The sequence below is a fragment of the Heliangelus exortis genome, chromosome 6 (genome assembly GCF_036169615.1).
Source record: "Heliangelus exortis chromosome 6, bHelExo1.hap1, whole genome shotgun sequence".
Classification (NCBI taxonomy): Eukaryota; Metazoa; Chordata; class Aves; order Apodiformes; family Trochilidae; genus Heliangelus; species Heliangelus exortis.
In genome coordinates this window covers 29,021,580-29,037,822 of record NC_092427.1, presented here as the reverse complement: position 1 = coordinate 29,037,822, position 16,243 = coordinate 29,021,580, and the positions used below count along the sequence as shown (strand labels likewise).

The window sequence follows — 16,243 nt, the reverse complement described above, 5'->3', positions numbered from 1 at the left end:
ACCAGGATCCTTCAGCAGGAAGTTGGGTGTGGTCTATAGACGGAGCATTTAAATTAAAAAAAAAAAAAAAAAGAAAAAAGCAAAGACATGATGGAATTTTAGCTGCAGTCTTCCTTGGTGCCATCCCACACCCACACATCCACATAAGTGCAAGATTCTTCACTGGTAATGAATGTTTAATTGTTTCCTGCAGTATCAGCACAGGATTATGCTTTTTTTTTTTTTTTTGCTTTTTTTTTCCCCCCCCCTACTGTAATTAAATATAAATCTGGGCAGGATTCTGCTGCAGGACCACTTTCATTTTCCTAACTAACCCTTCTGCTGCTACTAGTCAGTGCAGCTTCCATAAGCATTTTTGTTCCAGACCATCTATGACAGAACGCACCAGGTGCATTTGCCTGCAGTGGAAAAGCAGGGAGGGAGTTCAGAGGGAGACCTGCAGGAGTTGGGATGTGTGTGCATGTCTGTGTAGGTGTAATATGCTATGTGCATATGGCTGAAAAGGAGGAGAGAGCATCGTGTTGCAGTTTATTTAGCAGGCTTCAAAAATAGGAATTTGCTGCAGCTGTGCTGGAGCCTGTGTATTAGTGAGATAGCAGAATGGGATCATGCTGGCTGCACTCTACCTATTCTGTTGTTTTAAAATGGTGATTGTTTCTTGTATATATTGTCTTACTTTGAAGTTACTTTTAATTGCATTTGCTATATTTTTAATAAGCCTACGCAGGAAGACTCGAGAAAAATCCTGAAGGCTATAGCAGAGATCCCATTTATGATTTCAGATCAAAGTATTTACAATGGGAATGTTTTCCACTTGTTATTTTTCACTGAACTGTCTGAAAACATTAAGAAGGTATCGTTCTGCTCCTGTTAGTAAAAATTGTGAACAATATGGCATCAGATGCAAAAGATCTAAGTGCAGTATGTAATGTTTAAAGATAATTTTTGTTTAATTCAGCAATTCTTCCAGTGCACAGTGTGTTGCCAGGCAGGGGTTCTGATACAGGTGCTTAGGACTGAATCTTGTTTCCTGAGCTGGCAGCTCTGCAAAGGCAGCATATTTATACCTAAAGAGGAGCATCTTGTGTTGTTTTCAGCTGGTGCCTCTCACCTTACATGGCAGCAGTGGATTTTCAGAGTCATTTCTGGTCTGTCTAGCTAGAGGTAGGGTTGGTCCAAGGTGCAGCTGTCAGGGTAATGAAGAGATTATTTGTCTGGAGTCTTACTTCTCAAGAGCAATCCAGAAACAGTTCAGAGCTGTTGATTCCTCACACTGGATGTGGTAGAAAACATCCTCTGCTTTATTCATGGGAATGTATAGCATTACCCTTGAAAAAGGCAAGAAGATGTTATTATAAGGTATGTGACTTTTTTTATAGTCTTTAAAATTCTCCATCTATTGTCACAAGCACTAAGTGAATTTTAAACTAAAGGTTTTAAGAATTGATACCTTCAAGACAGCTCTAACAGGCCAGCTGCAAAGGCAAATGGTTTGTTGTGAATTAAAAATAAATGAAAAATAAACTCTTTTCACTGCAGCCTCCTCTTGGATGATTATTACTGATTTTGAAAATATGTCCCTCAGAAAATTGTGTGAAAGTGTATTCCTTTATATTGTTTGTAGCTATTTCTGCTGCTTTAATTTTTTCTGTGTCTTTTATATTTTTAGCACTTTTCTATGAGAGAGATTAAACAGTAATTAAGAGGTGCAGGATGAAAAGATGGCACAATCAGTGCTGGTACCACCAGGACCTGACAGCTTCCGCTATTTCACAAGAGAATCACTTGCAGCTATTGAGCAACGTGTCAATGAAGAAAAAGCTAAGAAATCCAAACAAGAACGTAAAGATGATGATGATGAAGATGGCCCAAAGCCAAATAGCGACCTGGAGGCAGGGAAGACACTGCCATTTATTTATGGTGACATACCTCCAGGAATGGTGTCTGAGCCCTTGGAAGACCTGGACCCATATTATATCAATAAAAAAGTGAGTGTGTTTTATAGTTCTATCAGACTAAGAAGATGAAAATGCACAAACCCTCTGAAAGGGTATTTCCAGTGTTCTGCACCCATTTTTTACAAATACTACATCCCCCCAACAGGTGATTTCACTGACAGAAATCACATCTCTAAAAACAGAAGTTAGAAATGAATGTTTGTGGGACCTGTTCTCTAGGTAGAGGTAAATTTTGGTTTTTTTTTTTTTTTTACTAAAATTTGTAGCTTTGAATACTTTATACAGAAGAGAATTGAAAAAGTAGCACTGAGGTTACCTAGAATTATTTTTTTTATTAATTGCTGTGTTATAGATATGAAAGCAACAAGTCTTCACTATGAAACCCATCTCAAAGGCAGCTAAACCTCTCACTATCTTTCTTCACTGTCACATGGCAAACTCAGGTTGCATTCTCTTGTTGCTGGGAAGAATAAGGAAATAGGTGAAAGTAATTTCTCAGGATGTGGTGAAGATTTTCCCCATCCATTTTTTCAGTCTGTAGAGACATCATATATCCAACTTGGATATTCTGAGTGAAAACATTTTTGTATCCAGATTCATTATTGTTATCAAAGGGGAGGTGTTTAAAAGAAGGAAATAAATAGAGGAGGTATGAATTCCGCATGGAGTGCCAACAGAATGTTATGTAATTTTAAAAATAGTTTACAGAGATGTCCTTTTTTTGAAAAATAAACCCCCATATTTTCTTTTTGTTTAAAGCAACAACATTGACTGTTACGGCCAAGCACAAAAGTGCTGTTCTTACCTCTGCTGTCAGAGTGGTTCCAAAGAATGTTTATCAGTATGGTGATAGGTGCTTTATATATATAAATATATTTATATATATGTACATATATATAAAGGGCCTTTTGACCAGATGGCCTTGGGTTGCCTCCAGAACTCCATTCTCTCTAGAATTTGGCATCATTTAAACCATCCTTATTATACCAGTAAAAAAGAAATTCTTGCAATTTTTATTATTATTGTTCTATTTCTTTCTTTTTTTTTTTTTTCTTGTGCTTTCTTTTCTTTCCTATGGAAATTAGCTACTGAGTAAGATCAAGTGAATTTAAAAAAACAAACAAAAAACCCCAACTAACACAACAAAACAAGCAAACATGAACAAAAAGAGCTACTTCAAAGAAAAAAGAAACCCCCCAAGAATTGTTATGCATCAAACTACAACTAAGTAAAAATATTTCCTGCAGGAATTAAGGCTATGCCTCATCCCTAATATATTGAAACAATAACGATATAGGCATAATTTAAAAATATATACCTTAAAAAAATTCATTTCAGAATTTCTAAAACTCAGTTCATGCTGTGGAGAATCATGACTAGATTTGAAAAAAAGGTTTTAAATTATTATGTTATTGTGCATTATTGTGTATTTTTGTGTTCTGCTCCCCCTACTCAATTGATTAATCCTGTTGAAATCTAGAAGTAAGGCAAATGAAATTTAGGTCAAAGTTCTGATGCCTTCCTTTCTTCTTTCCCAGTTGTGCAGTAGTAAAAATTCTAAATTTGGTGCTGGAAATACTAAGGCTAACTTGTATATTATCATGCTTTGTAAATGAGAAAAAAACATGTGGACATGAAGTAAAATCCTGCTGAATTGCTTATTCTTGATTGAGAAATGCACAGCAGTTGTCTTCATCTGTTCCAAAACCATAGTGGTTTCTAGTGGGAGATGGAAGGCTCCAAACTATACATACATTACCATAATAATTTCTATTCTTTTTCTTCGTATTTATTGCATATCTTTCAATGTCTTTGTTTAGGCCAGGCTCCATTTTAATTTTTTAATATGCTCTTGATGAGTCAGCATCACACAAATGATGCTTCATGAGAGGTTTTGCCAAAATAAAGGGAGCTGAAAACTTATGAAAAACTGATTTGAAGGCAGTTTTCTTGAATTGCAGGAAGAACAGAAATAAAGTTGAAAAGTAGTGGTAGGTGCCTTTGTACATTACAGAACAATCCTTTCTCCTCTATAGTAAAGGACCAAAGTATGGCTTGAGAATCAAGGGGTATTTGAGAATGCAAACATGTTCCGTATGGAAAAGCTGAAATTTATGATTTCAGGCAGAGGGGAGGCTCTGTGTTTTCACATTTTCAGCTGCTGTATTTGGCACACCTGGTCAGAAAGTAGCACATAATCTTTATTTACATAATCAGAGGGCTGCTGCCCTCTGATTCCAGCAGAGGCAGATCATGGCAACTGGCAGTGCCCCAGGTTTGCATACTTTGTATTCCCTTTGGGCTTTTTTAGGGCTGCCATAATGCTAGCTAGACCCACTTACCTTCAGTGAGCATGAACTTTCACCTACGTGTAGAAAGAAATGATAGAAACAGATAGGAATTTCCTCAAAAGAATGGAAATATAAAGAATTTTAAAACAACGCGTGTTAAATAATGGCCTTGTTTTTCTTTATTTTCAGTTTTTAAGAAAACTTACATTTATAAATGCTTTTTTAAAATGCTAGTAGTATGCATGAGATACTGCTGAAAGTGTGGAGAGGCTGAAAAGATATGCATTCTTGGATTCAGTATTTGGTAAAATAAAGTATGGTCTAAGAAATACAGAATTGCAGGTATGAAATTCTCACAAGAAATAGTTGAAAAGGGAAGCAAAACTTGATTATTTCCTTACATTACAGCAAAAGGTATCCAGAACTTTAGTGTTATGTTGAAAAACTGGTTACTGAACACTAAATTTCCATTGATAATTAATGATGGTCATTTGATTCAAGAAATGTTGAATTCTAATGGAACTCTTTTTTAAAGTTATGTTCCTTGGTGTATATGTTATAAGGTACAAAAAGTATCATAATTCTTCAAATTTTATTAATATTATCCCTGTCTTTGTTTTCTAACTAACAATATCAGGATAACTTAGGAATTCTAAACTTATTCAGATGTATTGATTCAATTATATTTATAGTAATTTGGTTGAACTGCACTATGTGTGAACTGGAGAAGGTGACTGTAATTCTGGGGGAGGTGGAAATGGAGTAAGAGTTTGACCAAATGTCATTAACAAGTAAATGAAAATTATTCCAGGTTTCAACTTTTAACTTGTTTGTAACTTGATATCTTTTAAATGCTATTTTTCATTCTGTTTCTTTTTCCAGACCTTTATAGTATTGAACAAAGGGAAGGCAATATTCCGATTCAGTGCCACCTCTGCCCTGTACATGTTAACTCCATTCAATCCTCTTAGAAAAATAGCTATTAAGATTTTGGTACATTCATATCCTTTTGAAGTGGTTAGTCTAAAACTGTAGTGAATGAGCTGTTAGTATTTAAATCATTCTCTGGCACAAGTACCATCATCAATATGATCTATAGTCCCTTTTCTCTCTACTGTTTCTGTCTTCTATTCTTTTTCCCTTTCTATATCTGTGTTCAAAGCTAGATCAGAATACAGCAATATTGGAAGCCAGATAACAAGTTATGATTCTTTACAATTTCTTCCTGTGTCTTTTTAATCCCCCCACCTATTTTTCCATTTCTCTCATTTATCCTGTAATCATCACATCATTTTTTCCCCTCCTCCACATTTTTCATGAACTGCAGATATATTGCTCAAAACACTTTCAGTTCTTCACTGACACTTTGTGTTAAAAATCTGATCTTTGACCCCAGGTATGTGCTCACATGAGCATTTAATGAAAACATGGTTCCATTATTGCTTTTGGTTTTCTGATGCAGATCACTGCTGCTGAAGGATAGGTTGATAGCACAGCTTAGGTTTCTTGGTTTATTATTCATTCTCAGTCCTTCATGTCTTTCATGTGTGTCTTTCATGTCTGTTTTACTTCTTGGTCATTACTGTTTTATGTGCTTGTAATGCCATAGATACTTACTTTCGGTTTTCAAGTAGATCATGAGTTTTCCACATTATAGGTAGAGCTTTGCAAAGCTAAATAGTCATAATGACTTATCTATTATTTTGTCTTTTTCACTGTTTTAACAGCTGACTACAATAGGCAGCTCACTGATCCGATGCTAAATGCTGATCATATGAGCAATGAGGGCATTGACTTCAGCAGGTTCTGCTTACTTAAGGAACAAATCTTTGCACATATATTTTATGACTCTGGCATAAACACACTTATTTTTTCTGTAGTATTACAGAGAGATAATGTACAATAAATGTACAATAATGTACAATAAATCTTGATTATTTTTTTTCAATCTTTTTATATTGAAAGTCTGATAATTACAATGGTTGTTTTGTGTTGGATGTTGTTATCCATGGCTAGCCTACAAATTACTTCATAATCAATCGTGACACTATATAGCCTATTTTATATTTGCCTGCTATAGATGTCTCTGCAAGTAAGTATTTTTTAATTATATTACATTTCTCAGGATATTTTAGGGCATTATTCAATTACATGGAATAACAAAAGATCATGGGACTGGTCTGCTGGAGAAGAGCTGAGAATCACCCAATTCAAAAAGTTAATTTTTAAAGTCATGGGAAGGTACAGTCTAGTTATTTCTTCACTGATGAAAGAATAGTGAGGATTTGCAACTCTAAGGGGGCATTTCATCAAAAAGGATTTTGAAAGCGTACGTAAAATACAGGCTTGTGAAACACTTTCTTTTTTAGTAACTGTTTTCTGCTGTTATAGATGAATTATATAGGGAGAAGCTAGATTCTGAATAAATTATTTGAAATATACTTACTGAGCAGAAAATGGTAGGAATCAAATGTAATGCCACAGTTTCTTGAGGGTACAGAATGCAGAAGCATTTACTGTAACTTGAAGTTGTTTTGTTGTTTTTTTTCATCGAAGTAGACATGCAAACAGAATTTTGCAAGGGCAACCTCACAGTGCATTCCAACCCCACTGAACTCAGAGTTCTACTTAGGAGCACCGTGTGAACCTGCGTTTTAGTAACAGGAGCCAAAGCTTTTCTCAAAATCGAGCTTTTCCTCTTCCTAGTTTTAGGTGATGGTGCCATCATGTGGACATCTTGTGCATCATCTGTGTGGTTTTCAGTTCAGAGTCAGTATTTGATTTCTAAGAATGTCGTTCTAAGGGTAAGAGCACTACTATTAAAATAAATGAAATTATTTATGATTTCTCTCTTCTGGAATTCTTTAGATTTCTTTGAGCATATCATGTGCCTTCCCCTCCACCAATTTTTGTATTACATGTATATAAAATATGTTTAACTACATATGTTAAATAGTGTATATATATAAAAAAGTAGTAATTTTTTTTTTTCCTGTAAAATTTACCTTTGCTCTCTCCTGCTATGTGATAAATAGCTTAACAATAAGCTATACTGATAAATAAAAATATTGATACATGCCCAATTTTATGATGAAACAAAAAAATTGCGAAGAGTATGTATTTTCCCCTATTTTGTGTGCATGGAGTTTCTAAGATTTGTCTAGATCATCTAAAAAGGATTTTTGTGTTACTCCACTAAATTAAAAGGTACTACTTTAAACCTTCACATTTTTATTCAAAAGAAAAAATAACTTAAATTCTTCTTAGCATTCAGGGTTGGAGTTTTTTACTATCTTTCAGATTTTCTAATTTTTTGTATGTAATTGTTCTCTTTGAAGAGCTATAAAGCAGTGACTTTTATAAAGCTTTAACATATTCAGGACTTTTCCCTGAGTATTAGCAGAGCAGTAAAGGGATAAATAGCTCCTGATGGTGGAAATCTGCCAAAGCAGCATGTTATTTGATATTCTTTTATGAGATTTTTCTGGCTTACATTCCTTAACTCTTAACCTACATTATTCAGCATGCTAATCATGTGCACTATTTTGACCAACTGTGTATTTATGACCATGAGTAACCCTCCAGACTGGACAAAGAATGTAGAGTAAGTTAAATGGATTTTCTTTGATTAATATTCAGTAATCGGAAATAGAGTGCTACAAATTATTTTATAAGATGGCATCCACTGGCAATGATACTTTGTTGGCATATCCTTTGAACAGCTATTCTAACGCTTGTTTCTTCTGTGTGTTTTGCAACACTTCCCTTATTGCAAGTTGTTCAGTGTCCTGCATCCTCTGCAGTGGTAGATGGGGAATGTAAGAAGAGAAGCATCTTATGACCACGTAAAAAAGTGGATCCTAAATATTTTCCACTGCGTTCTATGTTACATCTGTGCAAAATGTGGGGAAATAAACTTATCCATCTCAATTGCAGCAGCTGTTAAAGATAAAGGAATTGTGTAATGGATGGCTGTGTTCAACATGGTGCAGCTTTCTTTTACCAGAGGCAATTTAATAGTGGAAAGCCTGTATGGAAAATAAGTTATTAAAAATATATATAAGTGTCTGGATAATCATCCCCTAGGGAAAGAAACAGACCAATGTGATGTTGACTGCTTGGTGGCCATATATAGTTGCTGCATAGAAGGTGACAGTTCCAAGGCTGTAGACAACAGTGTGAAGCACTGCTCTTCATATGGCTTAATTTTTCCAACAGCATTTTATGCTTCTGCTTCCTCATTCCCGGCTGCTTTGGATGATATGTACCTGTTCAATATCAATAATAAAAAGTGAAATCTTAGGGATATTAAAGTCAGAGGAGGCATTCTCATTTTGAGTTCAGTATGAACATACATGTATTCAGGTTGTCTAGCATACAGTAAATATTTATGGGTAAATACAGGTAGCTTCAATATTTCTTCATGTCATTATATTGTGCCATTTAGATACATAACAGAAGTCATCCTAATCTGTTGAGTCAAGTTGTGCAGGAAAGGAATATTTAGTTAATTTATCAGAAAAAATTCACATTGGAAGATTGGTTTCAGGTTGAGTCAAGCTTGAAGACCAGTTCAAGCTTTTTAGGCAGGGTAATTTGAATTCTTTTCCATTAAAGATAGAAATGAAAGTTAATTTCAAGGTGGCATAACCTGGAGATGACAATTTGAAATTAATGTCAGATTTAAAACATTAGTACTTTTTACATTTCAACCAGATTTTAAAGTCAAAATTAGAAGCTGAACTTTGTTGGCCTCTGTAAATATTTTTGGTTGGTCTTGCACAGGATTTTGCATATGAAAAACACTTGTTTCTCTCCAGTACTGTCTTGCTGAAGGTGAATTACTGGATACATAAATATAACAGTACTGGATACATATTGTAACAAAGTCAATGAGGATTGACAGGAGTGGCATATTGCCAGCTCATGGTACTTAGGCATTTTGCTGCATAAAAATAACACAGAAGGAAGAAATTTTTAGTCTGAAAACTTTTTAAATCCTAACATAATCTTTGTGTTTTGTTCTAACATGGATGCAGATGTGACATAAATATTCACCGATGAAGTAACCAGGAATTTTGCAACTGTCTCATTGGTATAGATTATAGAATTTGAATTTAAGCATCTGGTTGTAATGTAGTATTTTACTAAGTATTTGATTCTTCCTCTCTTATAGTATTCATTCTGCAAATGTTTCAAGTTGGTTGTAATTTCTATTAAATTCTTATGCCACTTGAAAAGAAGAAAATGAGAAGAAAGCAACTAGAGAGGGTAAGAAATAAAGATAACGTGTGTGTTTCTATAAATTCTGTCTTGCATATTTTCCTCAGATACACATTCACTGGAATTTATACCTTTGAATCACTTATTAAAATTCTTGCAAGGGGCTTCTGTTTAGAAGATTTTACATTCCTTCGAGACCCATGGAACTGGCTTGATTTCACTGTCATTACGTTTGCGTAAGTTGTCTTTTTCTTTTTTTTTTAAAAAAAAAAAAAACACCTTTCTGATACCATGAAATTAGGGACTAAAAATTGCCTCACATTTTGTCAGCCAGAACATTTGGAGCCTGGAATTCCTGTGGTTTCAATATGTTTCTTCTATTTCTTTTAAACATTTTAATATTTCTAACTAAGCATGTGCTGCAGATGCCAGCATGGTGTGCCAGCCCATAAGGATTAGGAATGCCATCAGACTGAACTGTTCACATCTTGACTCCTTTCTGCATACCAGAATTAAAGGAATCTGTTTCACTTCCTACTATAAACTGACCAAATTAGGTTTCAACCCTCAAGTCAATGTGGTTTATTTTGATAAAACTTAATTTGATGGACAGAAGCAAATTTATAACACAGGCAAAATACAGTGAACAGTGAAGAGGTCTTGATCAAAGACCCAAGCAAATAGAATAAAATCTGCCTCAATTCTGAGTAACTGTGGTTTAATCCTACAGGTATGTAACAGAATTTGTAAACCTAGGCAATGTTTCAGCTCTTCGAACTTTCAGAGTATTGAGAGCTTTGAAAACTATTTCTGTAATTCCAGGTAAGAAGTAGTTGGTGTAAGGTGTTAGGCCCCTTGTAGCTCCAACTGTTATTTGTGTGCTGTCATTGTGTTTGTGTGTGAACTCCCCTATTACAGATATGTGACAGAGTTTGTGGACCTGGGCAATGTCTCAGCGTTGAGAACATTCAGAGTTCTCCGAGCTTTGAAAACAATTTCAGTCATTCCAGGTGAGAGCTAGGTTAAACACTGAGGCTGACTTTTGTTCCATAAAGGCTCTACTCACATTTTCAAAGCATAAACTTTGTTTGCTACACATGTTTAACAAAATAAAAAAGCAGGAATCAAGACATGTAATTTTATTTAAATTGATTCTTGCTTTTCTAATATTAGTAATATTTTCATTTCAAAAAAATCAGCCTTTGAGTTTAACAAATTCTTGCATGAGATATTTGCAGTAAACAGCCTGATTTGCATCTTATGACATCAAGCTTTTCTGTACATCTTTTAAATATATGTTAATTTTAAACTTTCATACTGATGCAAACTTTATCATTTATTGCAGGCACTTGATATATAGTAACTTAATTCAGTTTTAAGTAACATATAAGAAATTAAACTAAAAGTATAGCATGGGCCATGCATGGGGTTTTGTTTTAAAGATGTCTTTCTTCTCCAAACCATCACCCCTCTTACATTGTGAGCAGATTATCATGAGGATATCGTTCAAATATGTACTTATAATGTATTTACAATGGGTTTACTAATGCAGAATACTCTTTAAAAGGTTCATATAAGAAAGGTTTGGGCAAGAAGCATCAGCAAAAACAAATGCTTTTCTATATAGGGTTGAGATACAGCATGAATAATGAGATCACTTTTTTGGTATAAATAATGTGTTTGGTATCTTCTACTTTTTATTCATGTACACTGTAAGCATAAACTTAGAGCTTTTCATTCATCTTCACAAGTAACAAGGCTTTTCACAAAAAATGTACCACAAACACGAGACTTAGTTGTAATTTTGCATGAAATATTTATCTTGTCAGGGAAAAGCACAAATTTTTGTATGCTTATTTTAACATCAAAATAAAAATATTTTGTCTTTGCAGGCTTGAAGACTATTGTGGGAGCCCTAATTCAGTCAGTGAAGAAGCTCTCAGATGTAATGATCCTGACTGTGTTTTGTCTGAGCGTATTTGCACTAATAGGGCTGCAGCTGTTCATGGGCAACTTGAGGAATAAATGCCTGCAGTGGCCTCCAGACAATTCTACTTTTGAAACAACTGTTATTTCCTACTTTAATAGCTCTATAGGTGAAAACGGTACATTTATTAATACAACAATGACAACATTTAACTGGGATGAGTACATCGAAGACAAAAGTAAGAGTTAACTATATCATTGACTGCATTGATTTTCTGAAGTGTTTTGAAATGGATACAAAAGCATCAGTATCTTTTTATTGCAAATAAAATGCCGTAATCTGACCAAGACACATAAAAGCACTCATTTTCTATAGTAAGTAAAAGAACAGTCATAAGGTAGTTTAACATATTCATGGTGTTTTGCTGGGCACCAAAATATCTTTTTACCTTTTACTGAATATGACTGTCTGAGTTAAGTCCACATTTTAGCAGAAAGCAGAAATTTTAATGCTAGCTTGAAGCCTCCTGAAATAGAGTGACAATTGTTATATGGGATCTGAAATTGTATAGCTACATTAGGGCAAAATAATACCCAAGATCATAAATCTACACTTAATCATCTGTTAGCTCATGAATCCTGCCATAGCATGAAAATGCAATTGCATTATTTCTTTCAGGACTTGGCAGGTGTCTATGTGCCACACTCCCTTTCAAAATACAGACATGGCTTTCTTCCAGTACTAGTAATGCATTCTATGCTTCATATTCTAGCAAAATAAGAACTAGATGACATTGTGTAACTTTAAGTATGTAGAAAATGAAGAAATTATCATTTTGATTTTCCTCATAATGCAGTATTTTCACTGCTTTAGTTGATTTATATCACTACAGTGTTAACAAGAATAGTTTTAAAATTCAGAGAACCACTATGATCATACCTGTAATAGATTACTCTTCTGTGTTTCATAGAGGTAAATAGCTTCAGTCTTTCCTAATTAGTTTAGTGTACTCAGGGTTTTACTTTGTAGTTAGATATAATCTTAGGGTTTTTATAATACAGTTTATATATATGTTATAACTGGTACCTGTATCACTAGAAGTTAGGAAGCCTCATTTTAACAGCTAAATGCTTTTGGAACCAAGTCTCAATGCCTATAATCTTAAAACATACTTATTGTCTCAGCATGCTTGTAGTATCATAGAAATGTCTTCTTGGTGATTTTGTATGATAACCTGTTCTTACAAACATCTGAAAAAACAGATTCCATTCCCCTTGTGCTGTTTCCAGTACTACAACACACAAATGTATTTTTATTTTCTAAATATTTTACCTAAATATTCATAATTTCACACTGAATATGTTACTACTTCTCCTGTAGACTTAGAAATAATAGACTGCTTTGTATTAGTTTTTATTGAATCATAGAATCATTTTGGTTGGAAAAGACCTCTAGGACCATGAAGTCCATCCATTAACCCAACACTGCCAAGTCCACCACTAAACCACATCCCTGAGCACCACATCTTCATGTCTGTTAAGTACCTGAAGGGATGGTAACCCCATGACTTCCCTCAGCAGCTTGTTCCAGTGCTTGAAAACCCTTTTGGTGAATAGTTTTTTCCTAATATCCAGTCTAAAATTCCCCTGGCACAAACGGAGGTGATTTCATCTTTTCCTGTTGCTTTTTACTTGGTAAAAGAGACCAATGCACATTTCACTTGGCACTTCCTGTACATATTGTAAAATTTATTTGCTTTTTCTTGGACTCTCTCCAATTACTCTGGGATTTTCTTTTTTTGTTTGTTTGGGTATTTTGTTTTGGGGTTTGGTTGGCTGGTTGGTTTTTTAATCAGATGCTCAAATCTGGAACTTATTCTTCCAATAAAGGTGCAAACTAGAAATAATGACCTTATGCACCAAATAGGCAATATTCCTAACAACACATCTCAAAATTACATTTTTCTTACAGGAACATAGCATTGTTGCTTCACAGTCAACTTGCAGTTCATGACTGTCACTGTGTATTTTTGTACAGCAGTGGCTGTGATCAAATCCTGTCTATTTTGCATTTACGTATTTCATTTTGCCATGTCAGTTGTTTTATCTTCCACTTTTTTTTCCTAAAATAAATCCAATTGCTTTTGGAGCAGCTTGTCAGTTTGTAAAGGTCATTCTAAATTTCAGTCATCTTCTCCCCTAGCTTGATGCCTTCAGAATACTCAGAGCATTTTTTTTATTATTATTTCATGTCTTGAATCAGTAATGAAACTTGTAATGAAAATCATGGATAGCAGAGATCCCTGGAGCATCTTCGGAAAGATGCCCTTGTGAATTCACATTGGGCCACTGGCAGCTGCTCTCTGAGAATCGTTTTTCTAGTATTTTGTTAGGATCCCACCCAGAACATATCTCTGTTATTTGCTTATGAAACTGTCATATAAGACTTGTACCAGTGACTGTTGTCCTGTTATTAAGCTGCCAGGAGGCAGGAAGTATTTTATGTATGGCATATTGTTTATTAACTCATATTGATTATTTTCATTAATTTATCATTATAATCTTTGTATTGGAAAATGTATTACTTATATGTTTTCCAAAACAGTGGCCTGAGAGTTGAGCTGACTGAATAGTTTAACTGGAACCTGTGCTTACCAGAGGAGAAGCTGTACCATATAAGAATATGAATTAGGCCAACAGACAATTTTGAAAATCCACCCTAGTCCCTATCTTCATCTTTAAACTTATTAAATAGGGGTTTTATGTCCCATGGGGCATGACTATGTGAGCAGTGGCATGTCTGAAAATTCACTGTTTTCATATCTGCTATTTCCCAATCGACTGCAGATGCATAAGTTATGCACATGATCTCTCTCTTTGAAATTAACAGATTTTATGCTGTCTCTATCATATACCAGTGGTGACAAAGTAGAAACAGTCAATAGGAACTGGTTGCAATTCCCTGCTTGTCTCTTTAGCTTTAGCCCTGAGTTGGTTCATGCCAGATAAGCTAGTCCAGCCAGCTGGCAGTGAATCTCAAGGAACCATCTGCTTCCTGAGAACAGCCAGAACATACCTAATTTTGGCAACTTTAGCTTAATATGCCATCTGACCCAAAAATCTCCACTAGAAATTCCCATTTTACCAGAAGAAACCCAAACTAGGAATAGATGGCAAGCCACTTTTCCCTTTCTGCCTCAAAGCAGAGCAAAGTAAATAAAAGAATGTGCTGAGGCTTTTGACTTTCATCTTGTTTAAGTTATATTGTACCTCATTTTCATAGTCAGCCTATTAACAAAATTCATATATATACCTCAAGTACATTTCTCTGTTACAAAACTTAGCATAGTAATTTTTTCTAATGTACAGTAAAAACTTGGTTTCTGCCTTAGCTGCTCAAGTTAAGATCTGGTTATCAACTTTTTCCACGTGTATTGTACTTTCATGCTGCAAAAAAATTCAGTACTTTCCCAAGAAATATTTGGATAAAATAGTATGTAATAGACATAAATTAGTAATACCACACAGTATATATAAAAATGTATGAACAACAGCAAGGAATCATCCTCATCCTTAGTCTTGTTTTCTTTGTATTTCTTTGCTCATTTGCTGGTATACAGAATTTTGTAAGGTAGTATTTGGTTTTTGGGTAGGTTAGTGAGATTTAGCTGTTTAACTTTCTATTTTCTAAAGGAAGACCAACTTCAAAACTCTATAGAAGACAATTGTCTTGTCAAACCAGTATTTTCCATGCTTCTTTCATTCCTAATCACTATATATTGCAGTTAAACTGCTCATTAGCTCTGGTTATTTCTTTAAAGTGTAAAAGTCTATACCATTGTTCAGTTTCCATTAGGTATAAATTATGCCTTTCTCATCACCTTTTTCTTTTATTTCTTTGTTTAAAAAAACAACAGATCATTTTTACTTCTTGGAAGGACAAAATGATGCTCTCCTGTGTGGCAATAGCTCAGATGCAGGGTAAGAAAGCAATCATAATTTTTCAATATGCATCAAGAAAAAAATAATTAGCTACTTAGAATAGCTCAGGTGGTCAACTTTAATATCAACTATACTGTAGATTTGCAAATTACTAATGTTTGCAGTTGAAGCTATAATTAAATATACCCATCTATGTGATTTTGACTGTACACAGGCACTTTCTGCAGCATCTTAGGCTAATTTTGTAAAGGTAGCTACATGAATGCTATGTGCATAAATGTTACTGACAGCTTCCTGGCAGCTGTTTATCATCAGCCATGCCAGTTGACATTCTCTTGTCCTGGTGAAAAGTGTATTTGTATGACAAAATGTGGGGAAGGGTAGATTACTATCAGTTGTATTATTAAAACATTGAAACATCATTAGGAAATGGAATTAAAAATTGAAAACCAGTGAGATATCTATTTTTATCTTAGAGATGTAGAATAAAATTTTATTAATTCATAATTTCTTTAGCAACTGGTACTTGTGAACAATTTTGTTATTTACTGTAGCATATCATAATTTAGAGTAGTTGTTAAAAATAGCATTTCCTCTTCTTTTGTAGTCAATGTCCAGAAGGATATATATGTGTGAAAGCTGGTAGAAACCCCAACTATGGCTACACAAGTTTTGATACATTCAGTTGGGCATTCTTGTCACTGTTTCGATTGATGACTCAGGACTTTTGGGAGAATCTTTACCAGCTGGTGAGGACTTATTAAAATAAACAGCACCATCACCAATACCATTACTGCATAGTACTTGCGTAGTTATTTTTCATTTGTGTGTCCCTAAAGGGACAGAAATCATCTGTTATTTCTTATATGTAAGGGGCCTTGTTCATTATTTAGGTTCCCATGT

The 16,243-nt window shown here is 34.4% G+C and overlaps 1 protein-coding gene across 1 annotated transcript in view; it reads left to right on the top strand.

Annotated features, from left to right (window-relative positions):
- The window catches only part of SCN2A (sodium voltage-gated channel alpha subunit 2), a 74,618-nt gene that overhangs the window by 18,736 nt on the left and 39,639 nt on the right, over positions 1 to 16,243 (top strand). The window contains exons 2-9 of the mRNA XM_071747476.1: positions 1,670 to 1,988; positions 5,132 to 5,250; positions 7,764 to 7,853; positions 9,580 to 9,708; positions 10,391 to 10,482; positions 11,365 to 11,637; positions 15,316 to 15,379; positions 15,948 to 16,089. Of these exons, the coding sequence (XP_071603577.1) occupies positions 1,722 to 1,988; positions 5,132 to 5,250; positions 7,764 to 7,853; positions 9,580 to 9,708; positions 10,391 to 10,482; positions 11,365 to 11,637; positions 15,316 to 15,379; positions 15,948 to 16,089 (1,176 nt within the window). The 5' untranslated portion in view covers positions 1,670 to 1,721. The remainder of the gene's footprint in view (positions 1 to 1,669; positions 1,989 to 5,131; positions 5,251 to 7,763; positions 7,854 to 9,579; positions 9,709 to 10,390; positions 10,483 to 11,364; positions 11,638 to 15,315; positions 15,380 to 15,947; positions 16,090 to 16,243) is intronic.